This window comes from Pogona vitticeps, chromosome 1 (genome assembly GCF_051106095.1).
Source record: "Pogona vitticeps strain Pit_001003342236 chromosome 1, PviZW2.1, whole genome shotgun sequence".
NCBI lineage: Eukaryota > Metazoa > Chordata > Lepidosauria > Squamata > Agamidae > Pogona > Pogona vitticeps.
This window is the reverse complement of record NC_135783.1, coordinates 95,758,429-95,774,301: the sequence shown is the minus strand read 5'-3', so window position 1 is coordinate 95,774,301 and position 15,873 is coordinate 95,758,429. Positions and strand designations below refer to the sequence as shown.

Sequence of the window (15,873 nt, the reverse complement as noted above, 5' to 3'; positions counted from 1 at the left end):
AAAAATGATTTAGACCATGGAAATGCCTCAGCAGCCAACAGACTGAGCACCACAATAAACCAATCTTAACTTCATAAGCTTTATGATTATAATCAAGATGGAGGCTATTGGTTATAATGTCCATGAGCACAACTCTGTTGTCATGAGGGGAGACACCAACTAGGCACTGAACAGTTTTGTTGGAGCCAGCTTGTTGCCACTGGGAAGCAACACCAAACAATCTGGATTATGTGCAAAAACAGTCTTCTGCTTATGGAACAGATTTTCAGCATGTGAAATTGTTTGCATAAGTTTGCCAAGTGGCAAATGTAAGAGAATTTGCAACAGTGAATAAGGCACACAATTTTTAAGATTATGCTTCTTTAGTGCAGTGGATTGTGATGGACAAAAATTGTAATTATACCCTGAAGATTTGTCATATATTAATAGATTTCAGACTGGTTATAGGCTTTGTATTTTTTTAATTTTCTCCCCTTAGACAGGAGTTCTTCGAACCAATTGCGTTGATTGCTTGGATCGTACTAACACAGCCCAGTTTATGGTGGGGAAATGTGCTTTGGCCTATCAACTTTATTCTTTAGGACTGATTGACAAACCCAATCTGCAGTTTGATACAGATGCTGTTAGGTAAGACACCTAAAAAAGTTAATACAATTTTTATTTAGTGAGAGTGAACAGTGGTTAATAGAAAGCTACCACTTTCCTTTTTTATTGTTGATACTTTTCCTGTTATTAGTACTTACATATTTATCTGTACTTGTTTATTCTCAACCAGAAAGTCTTCTGAATAAGGTTGCATTGTTAATTAGCTAAAATATATGCAAAAAAACAATTGGAATGAATGCAGTTTATTTACCTTTAATGTAACTAGGTTACATACAATGATTCTTAACTATATATTATATAGTTGTAATGCATTATAATACATATGCAGTTCCAATGTATTATAATGGATGCACAGCATGGTGTAGTGGATAGGACTGTGATTCAAGAGACCTGGTTTCAAATCCCCACTTGGCCGTAGAAACTCAATGGGGATGTATAGAACTGGTAAAACCACTCCGTAAGTGTCTTACTCACCTTGAACTCCTATTGCAGTTGCTGTAAGTTGGTTACAATTTGATGGCACTTAACAATAGCAAATGTATTATAACGTGTTCTATCTTATAAAATATATTATAGTTATTATACTTTGGATGCTACTGTTGAACAGATGCTGCCTCAATTTCCTTCCAAACTTGCTTCTCTAGGAGCTTGGATACGCAAAAGCTTTTATGAATATAGTTTTAAGTTACCGACAGGTCCATATGGGTCCTTCATACATCCTAATCCTGTGCCTGGAAACAAAATGAATTAGGTCCAAAACTTGTTTAATATGGTGTACATACTGTTGACAGAAATTTATCTACTACTATTTGTATTTTCTTACTACCTTTCAAGGGAAGTTAGATATTCATGCATTATGTAATCTAAACAAACTGCAATTAAGGAATGAATACTGTACATTGGTGAATTTCTAGTATAAGGAAGCATAGAAAAATGACTTTAATTTAAAAAGCAAAGCAACGTATGTTGTTTATATACTGCCCCATAACACTTAAAACACTCTGGGCAGTTTACCATTTTGGTTGTGCAGGCTACACATTGCCCCCCCTCCCCCAGTGAGCTGCGTACTTAATTTACTGAAGTCATAAGTGTAGAAGGCTGAGTCAACCTTGACCCAGGTACCTGAGCCTGTCAGATTCGAACTCAGGTCGTGATCAGACTCTTGACTGCAGTACTGCAGTTTAACCACTATACCTTGAGGCTCTTTTAAGTGATGTGATATGGCATTGGTCCCCAACGTTGGGCCTCCAGAAGCCTTCACCACCACCTCTGCTGGCCAGGATTTCTGGGAGTTGAAGTCCAAGAACATCTGGAGGCCCAAGGTTGGGGACCACTGTTATATGGGATTTCACCACACATGCATTCCCCTGAAACATAGAAACTGCTTCATGTTCTGACATATTCCTGTAGGTGCTGGAACTGGTCAGCAGAATGTTGTGTATGAATGCTCATTATGTCTGATGTTCTTACTGATGTTCTGCTTCCTTTAGATTATTTGAAGAATTGTATGAAGATCATGGGGATACACTGTCACTCCAGTATGGTGGTTCTCAACTTGTGCATCGAGTAAAAACATATAGAAAAATCGCTCCTTGGACCCAGCATTCTAAAGATATTATGCAGACTCTTTCCAGATACTACAGTAATGCTTTTTCAGGTAAATTGAATTCTCTTTTTGAGGAAATTGAATTTTTTGTTTGTTTGATTTTTAGAAAAAACATGCCAGCTAAAAATCTCTGCATAAACATCGCCCTTGTTGTGTTTTAATAATTTGCGCAGCAGTCAGTCTTGATAAAGACTGCATGGTGTTATTGTATTTTTATGATAAAACTAAAAGTAGGTCAAGCTAGTAGGCTAACAGTGCTTAAGGTTTTTGGGTCAGGCTAAACTTTAAATTCAGTAGGCCAAAGTCTTAGTTAAGGTATAAGAATAACATAAGGCAGTGGTTTATCATGATGGGATGGGCCTAGTTAAGCTTCAGGCCTCATGCGCCTCCTTTCTCTTTGTTTCTGTGAGAAGCTGAGATGCCTTTGATTAACTGCAAATTAGCTTGTCCTGTCAGGCCATCTGAATCCTCAAGCCCACCTCCAGTTTAACTCCTAAATTGCTGGGCAACTTCCCTTTGTACTCTTTAAGGAAATAGAAGCAATTCTGTCATGTTTTGCTATGCGTGGTAATCTTAACCCCCCCCCGCCGCCCAGCACTTTTTTAAAAAAAAAAGTTAGTACTAGAGACTGGGCTGAACTTTTTCAGTTAAAAAAGTGGATGAAAAATAGTTTGGAGGTGCAGAATGAGTGTGTGAAACCTCCAGGCCTTTGAAAATTGCTCATTCCAATCTACTGAATTACCACATTTTGAATGTTCTGACTTAAAAGGGGGGGAAAAGACAAGTGTGGTAAAGTTCTCCCTTAATAACAAGATCAGACTTTGTTCCCTATGGGCTTCCTGGCCAATTAAAATTATGCCAGACTTTAATAATGTCATGTGTTCACTGAGCAGAGTGATGTCCTTTACCAGCACTTCAGATAGAAGTTCCCAAACCGCAAACCTTCTTGAATGCAGTGGATAGGGTTATACAAAAGAAGTGGAATATAACTGATCATAATTATAAAATTTGTACCTATTGGGCTTTCTGAGAAATACTAAATCAACTTCAAATTAAGCGGGCAGAAGTTTGCTCCCTGCTATTGAAGCAAGTTGCTTTAGAAGGATTTATGACTTTCTAATAAAGGTTCCTGTTCTTCTTCCTCTCCCATCTGGATATCATCATAGCTATATCAGCTTTAGATTGACACCTCTAAACTATGATATTGTGCTGTCTACAAATCACTCTCCCAAGATTCTTCAGCCAATACAGTATTATGTTCTGATTTCCACACATCTTAGCCAAAATCGTGTTTCAGAACTATGTGCACAACATGAGGCTATGTCTATGGTAGTTGTGCTAGTGCTGAAGCAGAAGTGCTGTCTTCTAAGACATTCTGCTCACACATTGAACAGCACATCCCAGTTTCATGCTGCTGGATGTAATGCCCAGCACAATTATGCCAGCATTACTTTACATTATACCAGCTTGAACAGGATTTTGCTCCTTTTCACATTGATTTTATTTTGAATTATCATCTGTAGCAATCAGTATCCTTCATTTCTTATTATATGGTCTTATTATGAAGTCCCTCTTTCAGCTTTTCATGCTCAGAATCCTCTTACTGATTTTATGCTTATGTAAGGGAAATCACTTAAACCTTGTTGATTGTTGCTCAGCTGAATGTCCAGAAACACAACTAGTACCTCATTAAAGAGTGTCAGTATGCTGCCAAGACTTACACAATTTCCTCTATGCAAACATAAAACAGCAAGAGGATCCTGTTGTATGTGTTTCATGATTTTATGGTCTTTATTCATTTGGTTCTGTATTCCTTTGTTGGTAAAACTGGCCCTCCTCCCAAGTTGGATACTAAAAAATGACAGGGGCCAAGCCAAGGAAAGTAGGGATGTTCATTCAGATTCAGAAATATCTGGAATTCTCTGAGTAATGCCATATTCAGATATGTTCGAATATATCCAAATCTGAATTTGATAGTTTTGAATATCTGTAATAATAATTCATAATATTCAGAGTCCTATTTACTCCTATAGATTAGAAAGTAGATGACTCGATTTCTGGTTGCTAGATGAAGTGAAAATGAAACTTGTTTCTCTGGCATCCTCGGGTGATTTCTTGAGAAATGAAATTTATGGACATTCTTGTACCAAAGGTAGTGAGGGCAGAGAACTCTGTGTTTCCTGATTGGGGTTTCCCAAGGGAGGGAGCTGGAGTGAGAACAAAACCTGTACATGATGTCTGTCTGCACTAATGAAATCTAGAAGCAAGCACAAACACCAGAAAGTATTTTTTCACATTGGTTCTTTCCAGTTGAAAGATGGGCATGGCTCCTTATAAATTCCCTGAACATTTGCTGTTATGATATACTTTGGTGCAAGCCTGCACTGTATCAGTTTTCTCTGTCCTTTTCTGAACCCTCAGCTTACATCAACAATCTCTACATCTCATTGTCTATTTTTCATTTATGAACAAACTGCTGGATATCTCAGTGGTTAGGGAGGTTAGAAGTTCGATTCTCCACTATGCCTCCCTGATGGGCTGGATTTGATGATCCACAGAGTAAATTCCAGTTCTGCAGTTCTAAGGTGATGATAATGATAAGATTTAGGATTAGTAGATTCATAAGCTAATATGTTATAAATCAACAGGGAAATATTATATTAGGTTTAGCCCCCCCCCCCTTTTGGGGTATAATAGACAGGGAAATAAGATTTTGTTATATAGAAACAGATATATTAATAGATTTGTGTGTGTGTGTGATTTTCATTGGAAGGGTTTGTGTTCTGCAGAAGCAGATACTGTTCTCTTCTGGGTAGAGACTGCAGGCTGTAGGAAACGGATGTGGCAGAAGAAGTAGGCACTTGAGGAAGGCTGCATGAATTCTGCCTGCACCCACTGCAGCGGCTTTTACAGAGAGATGTGGGTGGGAGAGGGGGAAAAGACAGCTTGCAACTGCTGTTATGAGCCACCCAAACAAAATATTTTAGCCCACTGCTTTGTTCAGCACTGACACTGTGAAAGAGCAGCAGACAGCAGTACTGTGTGTATACATCTGTCGAGGTGGCAGAGAAGCCTCTGTTCAAGATGAGACGGATAGAAGTGAATCTCAGACATGTTCCAGTGACTTTGTGCAATCCAGGGAAAGGGGCCAAAAAAGATGTGAAAAGGGCACTTTTTTCCCAAAGGGCCGATGTGCCAGAGAGGAACAAGAATGGCATCAGCACCCAAAATGAAAATATCACATTGTTGAATGTGGCTGTGATGGAGAGCAGCCATACAGCTCACAACATTCAAGAGACTCTGAGGGACATGCTGCAGCATTGGAGTCTAGCTGCCGAAAGGCAAGGTCTACTTGTCACAAACAATGGGGCAAAATGGTGACAGAACTGCAGGCTGGGAAGATGAAATGGATGTGGAGTATGCCCCCTCCAAAAAAGAACTACACAAAAAAACAGTCAAAATAGGTGCATTGCAGTTGCCACTTATTTCTGCACATCTTGACCATCTTAAAAGACAGACTGTTATTTTTTGTGTAGTTCTTTTCAGAAAACTGTCTTTTTCAGATAGGTAACAGGATACAACATTCTGCTGAAAGAATAATCTTTCTGATATACATGATAAATACAATTTCACTCATCAATTATATTGTAAAAGCCGTTCTAAAGTGGCATTTCTGGGCTGAATAGGAAGGGTAATGATCAACTGCAGGCTTAAATGTTGTTGAAGTGCATTTCTTGTTACAGATTTCTGGGCTCTAAAACAGTCTATTTATCCAGAAACAGGACTAGACAGTCAATTTCCCTTTAACTGGTATATGGGAAAATAATCTGATTATGCCGTCCTGTTAATCATGGTGCACTACATCCTAGTCACACTAAGTCTGGTACTTTGGGTTTTTTGTTGTTTGAGGGCAGTGAAGTGTTTAGACTAATTCAATTACTTTGCCTCATTAGCTCCTGGTGATGTCTCTTTCCACAAACAGCATACAAAAATTGTGCTATAGCACACGTAGGTACAATAATCTTTTTTAAAGGCCTGTGCAGGATTTTCTTAATTGTAGTGCTTGCTTTCAGCATGCACTAGAGAATGCAAAAGGGTAAAAGATGCTATGGTTTTCATCAGTCTTTCGTTTTGTACTATTTAGTTTTACTGAAATAATCATCTTTAAAACAAGCAGATTATTGAATTTGTCTGTTCCTAATAATTCAGGTACTTATTTTCATATCTGACAGATAACATTTATCCTTAAAGCTACACAACTGTGTTACTCTCTGATTTTATTGTTATGTGCCATCAAGTTGCTTGCAACTTAAAGCAACCCTGTTATTAGGTGACATCCGAAAGTCCTTTCATTAATAGGAGTGCTCATCTCTTGCAAACTCAGTGCCATGGCTTCTTCTGTTGATTGGACCCATTCCTTATTTTCTCTTTTCCTGCTACACGCCACTTCTCCAAGCATTTTTTTTCTTGTCGCCTTGTGATGTGCCCAAATTACAGTAGCCTTAGCTTCATATTTACTTCTACGGAGTTTCCAGGCTAGGTTTGATCTAGCAGCTACTTATTCGTCCTTTTGCTTATCCCTAATATCCATATAGCAGTCCTCCGAGACTACATTTCAGATGAGTTGGATTTTTGCAGCTTTCTCACCAGTCCAGTTTTCACATCCATACAAAGAATCTGGAATACCATAGTGTAAAACTTTTTTAGCCTCTAACAACATATGCTTACACTTGAGAATCTTTCAGTACCTCCTATTCCAAGTCTAATTTCTTGGCTGCATCCTTCATTTTAGTTTTGGACTGCAGCTTGGCTGATGCTTGTTTCCTCTTTGCTTACTTCCAGTTCATTTTAAATTGAATTGAATGTTTTTATAAACATGCGATAAATCATGGTATATCACATTCTTTATGCTAATTTTATGGATTCATTTAGGGCTGGTGTCCTTTTAACGGGGGAGGTAGCTGTCCAAATGCAGAAATAATTCCAAGGAGGTCCCAAAAAAGTTATTCACCCTTAGAAACTTCCTTGATGCATTGATGAAAGCTTCTACCACATACCTCCTCTGCCCTCCTCTGATGGGGATAGTGAGAAGAGGAGGGATGTATGTCACACTGTATCAAGAGATAGTATTCTTAGACCTGCAGAAGTGGAAGGATCCCTATGGATCATCAAGTCCAGCCCTTGTCAGGGGAAGCACAATGAAGAATTGAACTCCGTTGAGTTATCCAGCAGTTAGATCCCTTGAATTATAAATTCTCATTCTCTCCCATATTCCCAATAAAACTGGCAAAAAGAAGTCACTTCTGGAGCTAAGTAATTACTTTCTTTTGCAGTTCCATTCCCAGAATCATCTCTTCTTTCCCCATCCCTTCACCTGATCTAATCTACTAGATCTAAGCCCCTTCAGATGCTTTAGACTACAACTCCCATAATCCCTGGGTATTGATTCCAAGTTACTGTACATACCTCTGTTCTAGATGATAAAAAAGACTGAAGAGTGTGACTGCAAATTAATCAACAAAATTATGATTCTATCCTCTAGATGCAGACAGGCAAGATTCAATCAATCTGTTCCTGGGCGTTTTTCAACCTGAAGAAGGGAAAGCTCATCTTTGGGAGCTTCCTACAGATTTTTATTTGCATCAGAAGGACACAATGAGTCTTCTTCAGCCACGGCGAAGGTACTTCGCAGGAATACAAATGTATAGATATTTTACTAGTTTAGGAATAATCTTTATTAGCTTCAACTATAATTTGAACTTTTTAAATATAACACCTTCATCTCCCTTTCAGGGAGGGCCTATAAATAAATGGTGGGAACCTAGCAGAATTTGATGGAAAAATAGGGTAGGTGGGGGTAAAGAATGCAGCCGGTTAACCTTCTTTTTAAAAACCTATCTAGGTACCTGTCTCAGTGTACTGAACAAAGAGCAAATGTCCTTCAGAAATATGACTTGGTTACTTAAAGCATTTCTAGGCCATTCTTATAGAGAGCTCAGAGCAGCTTACGTAAGGTAAAAAGGCATCAGAACTAAAAACAAAATCACACAATAGCCAGTAAAACAGCCAGTATGTTGTCCACATAAATCAGCTGAACGCACCATGAAAATTTAAAAGGAGGTTGAGGCTCTTACAGCAACAAGAGTCATCTCTAGTAAACAGACTACGCCAACACAAAGGGGCTACTCAATAAAAGCCATACTTCTACTGTGTTTCCCTGAAAATAAGACAGGGTCTTATATTAATTTTTGCTCCAAAAATGCATTAGGGCTTATTTTCAGGGGATGTTTTATGTTTTTCATGTACAACAATCTACATTTATTCAAATACAGTCATGTCATCTTCTGGTTGCTGCACGGTGGTGGAGGCTGGGGTTTCACTTAACTAGGGCTTACTTTTGGCTTATATTAGGAGCATCCTGAAAAATCATACTAGGGCTTATTCTCAGGTTAGGGCTTATTTTCGGGGAAACAGTAGCTGTCACTTTTCTAAATGGGTGTAAAGAAGGTGTATTGTGGGGGGCCTGATTTCCTCACTGCAGGAAGCATAAAAGGATACTCTCAGAACGGCTGCCTGTAAGGGTCCCAGGCCTTGCAAAGCTCTAAACATTAGAAAAGAAAAAACAAGAAGGCAGCAGAAGGAAGAAGACTCCAAATATATAAAAATGTGTTGATAATGGATTTTGAATGCAGTTGTTTGTTAGATAGTATTTTTGCAGCAGGAGAGAAAACACTCAAGTTGGTTGTGCCTTGCAGTGTCATGGGTTTTTTGGGCTCTTTGGCGGAGTTCTGAAGGTGGTTCTTCCTGACGTTCGCCAGTCTCTATGGCCGGCATCTTCAGAGGACTGGAATAGGAACTCTGTCCATGCTCTATTGCAGGCTGCAAAAGGTCAATGAACTCTACCCAGCCACAAGGACCAGGGATCATTACCCAGAAAAGACCAGCTAACGACACCCATCAATCACAGATAATGACAGATAATCTCTCCCCCCCCCCCCCCGTTTATTACAACAAAACCATGCTGATCACCCTATCTCCTGAAAAGGACAAAAGCTGTTCCCACAACTATAAATACTCAACTATCCAACAAACAGCAACAGAGCATGGACAGAGTTCCTATTCCAATCATCTGAAGATGCCGGCCACAGAGACTGGCGAAACGTCAGAAAGAACAACCTTCAAAACACGGCCAAAGAGCCCGAAAAACCCACAACAACCATCAGATCCCAGCCATGAAAGCCTTTGAGAATACATCTTGCTATTGTATTGTTAATTCAGTTTATAATAGTAAACAAAAAATGAAACATTGGCCAGAATCATGAACTGCTAACAGTTACATCAAACTCAGTTGGGTTTGAAAGCACCACATGTTACAATACAAAGTTTGCAGTTACTATATTTGCACTTTTTATCTTTTTAAACTGCTGTTAAATTTTCAGCTCCCTCCTGATGTTATACCTGCTGCCATGTATGTAGATCTTTGGAGACCAATAGATATCTACTGTGCAGATCAATACAGGGATGCTAGCCCTGATGCCTGCTGAAAATTCTTCAGAAAGGCACAGTTACACAACTGAGACTATAAACTCTTCTAGCCAAAGAAGAGTTTTACTTTTTCTCACTTTGGTTATCAGACCAGGTTATTACTCAGTCGAACAAACAGCAGGATGTGGAAGCAAATTTCATGATGATTACAGACAGTAAGCACAGGGACCATGATTGATTTTTTATGTGACGTACATGGGACGTGGTGGCGCTGTGGGCCAAACCGCAAGAAGCCTGTGCTGCAGGGTCAGAAGACCAAGCAGTCGTAAGATCGAATCCACGCGATGGAGTGAGCGCCCGTTGCTTGTCTCAGCTCCCGCCAACCTAGCGGTTTGAAAGCATGCAAATGCAAGTAGATAAATAGGGACCACTTCGGTGGGAAGGTAACAGCGTTCCGTGTCTAAGTTGCACTGGCCATGTGACCACGGAAGATTGTCTTCGGACGAACGCTGGCTCTATGGCTTGGAAACAGGGATGAGCACCGCCCCCTAGAGTCGAACACGACTGGACAAAAATTGTCAAGGGGAACCTTTACCTTTTCCTGTACATGTGAATGGCATTTTTGACAGAGAGCACTTCAAGAGTACAGAAGACTCTTCTCATGTCAGCAGCACCCCATGTATGAGCAGATATTATCTGCTAAATCTCAGCTGAATACTGTGTATTAGACCTGTCCAGAAACATAATACAGTACTGTTTTCGTTGCTGCTATGAACATTCTAACCATGCTACATTTTCTATATAAAGGAGGAATTGTAGTTAGAAATGTTAAAATTATACAACTTGGTTTTTAAAGTGTACTGTATAAACAACATATAGTATTATGTAACATAAATGTGAAAGGATAGTTTTCATACTGGAGTGATGTAAGAGGTGGGATACTGCAAGGATTTGTACTGAGTGTGAGGGTTCGGTTTCTGGCTCCTTTTGTTTTTCAAATAAACTGGGAAACCTTTGCATTTTTGAAACAGGAGTAAGGTTTATTGGGGTATTTAACAGGTAACCGGTATCAGCCGGCTTGTTCCCATGTCTCTCCTTCCAACAACGGGTCGGGCAGGGGTTTCCAATCTTCTTCTAGGAACGGGTTCTTTTCACCTGTGTCCCTATGGCCAGTCCATAGACAAATTCTGGTCTACCGCTTGTCCCAGTTCGCCTTCCAACAGGGGCACGCTGTCTTCATCCCAGTTGTCCACCCACACGGGGGATCCGGAGGGTGTGGGGGTCTGCCAGGGTCCTCTCAGTAGTCCCTCGTCCACATTTCACCTTCCATTCCAACCTCTCTCTCCTTTCTCTCTCTCCTTTCTCCTTTTCTTCTCTCAGCTTCCTTGTCCACTGCCTGGCCTCAGTCTCTCCCCAATATGATGGTCTCTGGGGAATCTCTCTCCTTTTCCTGTAATCTGCAACCTCTTTTTGGTATCCTCAGTTTCTCCCAAGCCCGATCTTCCATCCAGACCCATTCCCAGCCTGGGGGTAACTGCCTCTCCTCCCTTTTTATATCTGCTGTTCCTGCCTCAACCTCCACCCTCTCCTTCCATTCCCGCCATTCTCACTTGAGTTCCTTTGGCCGTTAGTTTCCCCATCTCTCTTTCAAATTCTTGGGTGTCAGTCTCCATTTTTCTGTTTTCTTGTGGGGTGAAGCTGGCAGGGTCTGTACCTCTTTCTTGACCATGTGAGAGAGGGACGGCACTCTGGTGAGAGAGATAACCATAATTGCCCCCTGTCTCACACTGAGACACATTGATAAAAGTGATGCAGTTAGGGGTGAGCTTGTTCCTCTATTCTTTTCAGGTTGGAGGAATGAGCATTAAAATAGTAGGGTTTTTTTAAAAGAACTGATGTAGGCTGAAGTAAAAAGACCTAATTTCAGAGATATACTGCTGAGGTCTGAATTGGTGGTGATGCACCAGGAAAGAGCTTCTACAGATATGATGGAAAATTTCCATCCAGTGGCCCAAATCTTGTATAACTGTTATAACTTTTGGAAGTGATTTGCCTTAACTTAAGAAATCACTATAGAAATTATATGTATTGCATACTGAGTTGTGTGAATCTGCATGCTACTGATAATGTTTACTGTGATTGCTTAACTAGAGGCCATTTGGTTCCAAATCCAATGCTGTTTGTGGAACTATACAAGAGGATTTTGGCTGGCGTGGTTTAACTTTGGGAGTCAAAAAAGGCAAATTCTCTGTTAGCAGTCATTAAGAAAGGGGCAAAAAATGGAACTGCCAATATTACATAGATATTTTGTATCTATCTAGATAAAATACAGTATATACCTCTGGTCAGCAAATTTACAATAAGACACTATAGAGTTTAAGAATGTGCAGTACGTTTTTTGGGCTGTCTGGCTGTGTTCTTAAGATTTTTCTTCCTCACATTTCACCAGTCTCTGTGGCCGGCATCTTCAGAGGACAGGAGTCAGAACTATTATTGTGATAAGGGGGAGAGATGATCTGTCACTGTGATTGATGGGTGTCGTTAGCTGGTCTTTTGTGTGCAGTGATCACTGGTCCTAATGATTGCTGGTGTTGTTAGACTGTACAAGGAAGCCATTGAAATCCACAAACACCAGCAGAGCTTCAGCAAAAAAGAGGAAAGTCTAAAACTCAACAAAGCCTGGCTTTCAGCATGGAAAAGACAGCCTGCAAAAGGTCAATGAACTCTACCCAGACACAAGGACCAGTGATCACTGCACACAAAAGACCAGCTAATGACACCCATCAATCACAGTGACAAATCATCTTTCCCCCTTATCACAACAATACACACACACACAAACCATGCTGATCACCATAATCACCCAATCTCTTGAAAAGGACAAAAAGCTGATCCCACAGCTATAAATACTCAACTATTCCACAAAACTGCACCAGAGCACAGAGTTCTGACTGCTGTCCTCTGAAGATGCCAGCCACAGAGACTGGCGAAACATTAGGAAGAAAAACCTCAATAACACAGACAGACTGACTGAAAAACCTACAACCATCAGATCCCGGCCATGAAAGCCTCGAGAATACTATGTACAGTAAATCAATCAAAATGATCAAGGAGGTGGATCAACATCCATATGAGGAAAGTTAGTAACATCTGGGATGGCGGTTAAATTTAGATGAAATAGTAATAAATGTTTATGTTAGGCCCAAACTTGTCCAACAACTTTTTTAAAAAAAGGATTGGTTTCCAATGGATAATGTTTGAAAAATTATACTGTCTGGTACAAAATTGGCTAGCAGACTCTGTGCACGTTACAGCTAGGCTAATTAAAATAGCCGTCCTGTGGGTGCCTGCAAATTTCCCTGTTTGAATGAAGCAGAAAATGAAATAGATCTTATTGTAGAAGCTGTGCAGACCTACAGTTTGAATTTTAAAAATAGAGATGGCTAAATTGCTGCACTTTGAATCCAGTTTTTTTGTCCATCCAAGGAGTGGATACAGGTTTGCAGTTTCAATGAAACAGAAAATAAAATGGACACAAAGAAATGGCTGGGATGAGATACAAGTAAATAAGTGGGACTTGATCCAGATTGGTACTCTTGTAGTCACAAGAAGGAAAAGAGCTCTTTGCACCAGCAGAGGCTTTGTGTTTTGCTTTTTCATGTTCATTAATAGATATTTTTGGTTTGCAGTTGATGTTTTTAATAATTAAACTCCTGCTAATGGTACTTCTCAGGTGTTACTTTTATAAGCACTAATTTTTGAGAGCCTTTTGTCTGGTGTTGGTTCAGAAAAGACAGTGAATTTAACACTAATGTTCTAATTGTAATGTATGATTTCTAAAGTCTGGAAAACCATAGAGGAAGGCAAAGAAAGTGTGGGAAGTGAGGTAGGAGTAAACAGGAAGATAGTGGCTGAAGTCCAGTAGTAGGTCCATTGAATGAGTGGGGATTTAGTGAGTCAACTCCTCTGTAAATTCCAGTGAATCCATTGGCCTAATCTAGTTGTAACTTTTAGCCAAAATGTTGTGTTTGCCTTAGTTTTATTAGTGGATAGGGACTGTATCAGCGAGGTTTGCTGTGGCATTTGAAGGAGGTAAGAAGGAATATCGTGACACTTCAAGGGAGAAGGGTGGACACTGTATGAGGATTCAAATAGAATAGCAGATTTGTTAATTATTTATTTTCCCATTCCTAAAGCTACACTTTCTGGTGGACTCCAGGTGTATTAGAATACTTACCTTTGCCATATGATGAAGGTAAGTTCTACTTCTTAAAGAGCTGAATACAGCCGTCTTAAAATACTAATGTATAGTGGGCATGATTACAATGTTGAAAATAATTAAGTAACATAATGTTCGTGTTATCCAAGGTATCGTGAAACAATTTGAGCAGTGGGGACTTGTGGTCTATATTCTATAGTGGATGTGGGAGAGCAGGACTCTGGCATGTCTCCTGGTTGATGTCAGTAAATTGTATATTTTGCTTTGTATAGATTATGCTTTTTGAAAGTAAAACACTCTAGATAGATATAGATCCATCCTGGTCAGTAAGTATCATATAAAACTGGTGAGGTAGAATTGTGTTTGAGGGGTCCGAGTAGGACTTAGGGTTTTCTTTTTCTTTTTTAGTTTCTGATGAGATTGATCTGGTAGAAAACTGAATGTACAGGACTCAGAATACAGTAGTGCCTCGCTTGACGATGTTAATTTGTTCCAGTGAAATCGCTGTAGAGCAAAAACGTTGTCAAGCAAAATAAAAAAACCCATTGAAAATCGTTCAGTGCATTTCAATGGGCTGAATACCTGCTCGTCCAGCGAAGAGCCTCCATAGGGGCAGCCATTTTCGGTGCCTGTAGTGCGAAAAATCAGTCCTAAAAACAGCGGGGGCCCATTTTCTTCAGCCGGTGGCCATTTTGATATCCGACAATCAGCTGTTTGCTGATCATCATAAAGCGAAAATCGGTTCCCGAAGCAGGGAACCGATCATCGCACAGTGAAAAAAAAACCATTTAAAACATTGTTTTGCGATCACAAAAGTGATCGCAAAAATGTCAACGTAAAGCAGATACATCGTAGAGTGGGGTAATCGTCCAGCGGGGCACGACTGTATATGACATAATCTCTCTCCCTCCCTCTCTCCCTCGCTCCCTTCCCGTTGCTTAAACACATACATGTTATTGTGAGATACACTTTCTGTCTGTTTCAAGAGATGTAATAGACCTATTTTTCTTTTTTTAGTGACATGTGCTGAAAACAGAAGGAAGCTCATGGTGAAGAAATTTAATAAATGTGATGATGAGATTGACATTCATAATGAATTTTTTCGGCCTTATGAACTGAGCAGCTTTGATGACACCTTTTGCTTGGCAATGACAAATTCAATACGGTATATCTGTTTCCTTTTTCAGAATGTAGCATTCTACATTGTCTCTTCTAATTTCAAAAGTCAAGTTGAATTTAATTCTCTGAAAAGACTAGCTGAAGTAGGATTGTTTCCAATTATTGCCTCAAAATGTCATTCATATAGGAGATGATGGATTCTTAGAATGCAAATACTTCCCCATCCTGAATTATATAGAGATTTTCCCCTAGCAGGTTTTCAGGATTACTGAAATGTGCCATTTTTAATACAGTACTTTTAGATGGAAGTACTGTACAAATATGCAGGCAGTCACCACATTAAAGCTATTTTTCATTTCTTCTACTTTTAGAGTGCATGGACAGGCTCACCTGTTCATTTGAAATAACTATGTAGAAATGCATCTGAAACTCTGTGGACATCTGTATTTGTTTAGACAGAGGAGCACCATTTAATGAGCATATATCATTGGGACTTTGAAATGACCAGCCCTAGCAGTACTATAATGGACAGACTGGAGTCAAGTCAAGCTGAATGGTCAATTCTTAATTTAAAAACACCCCCTCATACTTAACATGCTGCATTTTAAGTCCATTTGAATTTAAGTTTATTTTCCACTGTATCAGAGAAATCCTAGATCAAGTGTTGCATATATATTTCAAAAATATTTTTGGCATGCATACTTATATTTTATTCTTTATAAACTGAATGCTTTTTATTACATTTGTATATCTTAAGAACCTCGAGGGTGGATTTGATTTAAATAAAAAAAATTGGGGGGGATTGTGTTGGGAGTTAGAGGAGAATGAATCCAGTGAA

General features: G+C 39.5%; 1 protein-coding gene across 2 annotated transcripts in view; it reads left to right on the top strand.

Moving 5' to 3' along the window:
• Positions 1-15,873, top strand: part of FIG4 (FIG4 phosphoinositide 5-phosphatase) — an 87,686-nt gene that overhangs the window by 49,116 nt on the left and 22,697 nt on the right. For both annotated transcript variants that reach the window (XM_020801341.3, XM_072997976.2), the window contains exons 14-18: positions 479-627; positions 2,097-2,263; positions 7,755-7,893; positions 13,894-13,952; positions 14,934-15,081. In XM_020801341.3, coding sequence (XP_020657000.2) covers positions 479-627; positions 2,097-2,263; positions 7,755-7,893; positions 13,894-13,952; positions 14,934-15,081 — 662 coding nt within the window. The remainder of the gene's footprint in view (positions 1-478; positions 628-2,096; positions 2,264-7,754; positions 7,894-13,893; positions 13,953-14,933; positions 15,082-15,873) is intronic.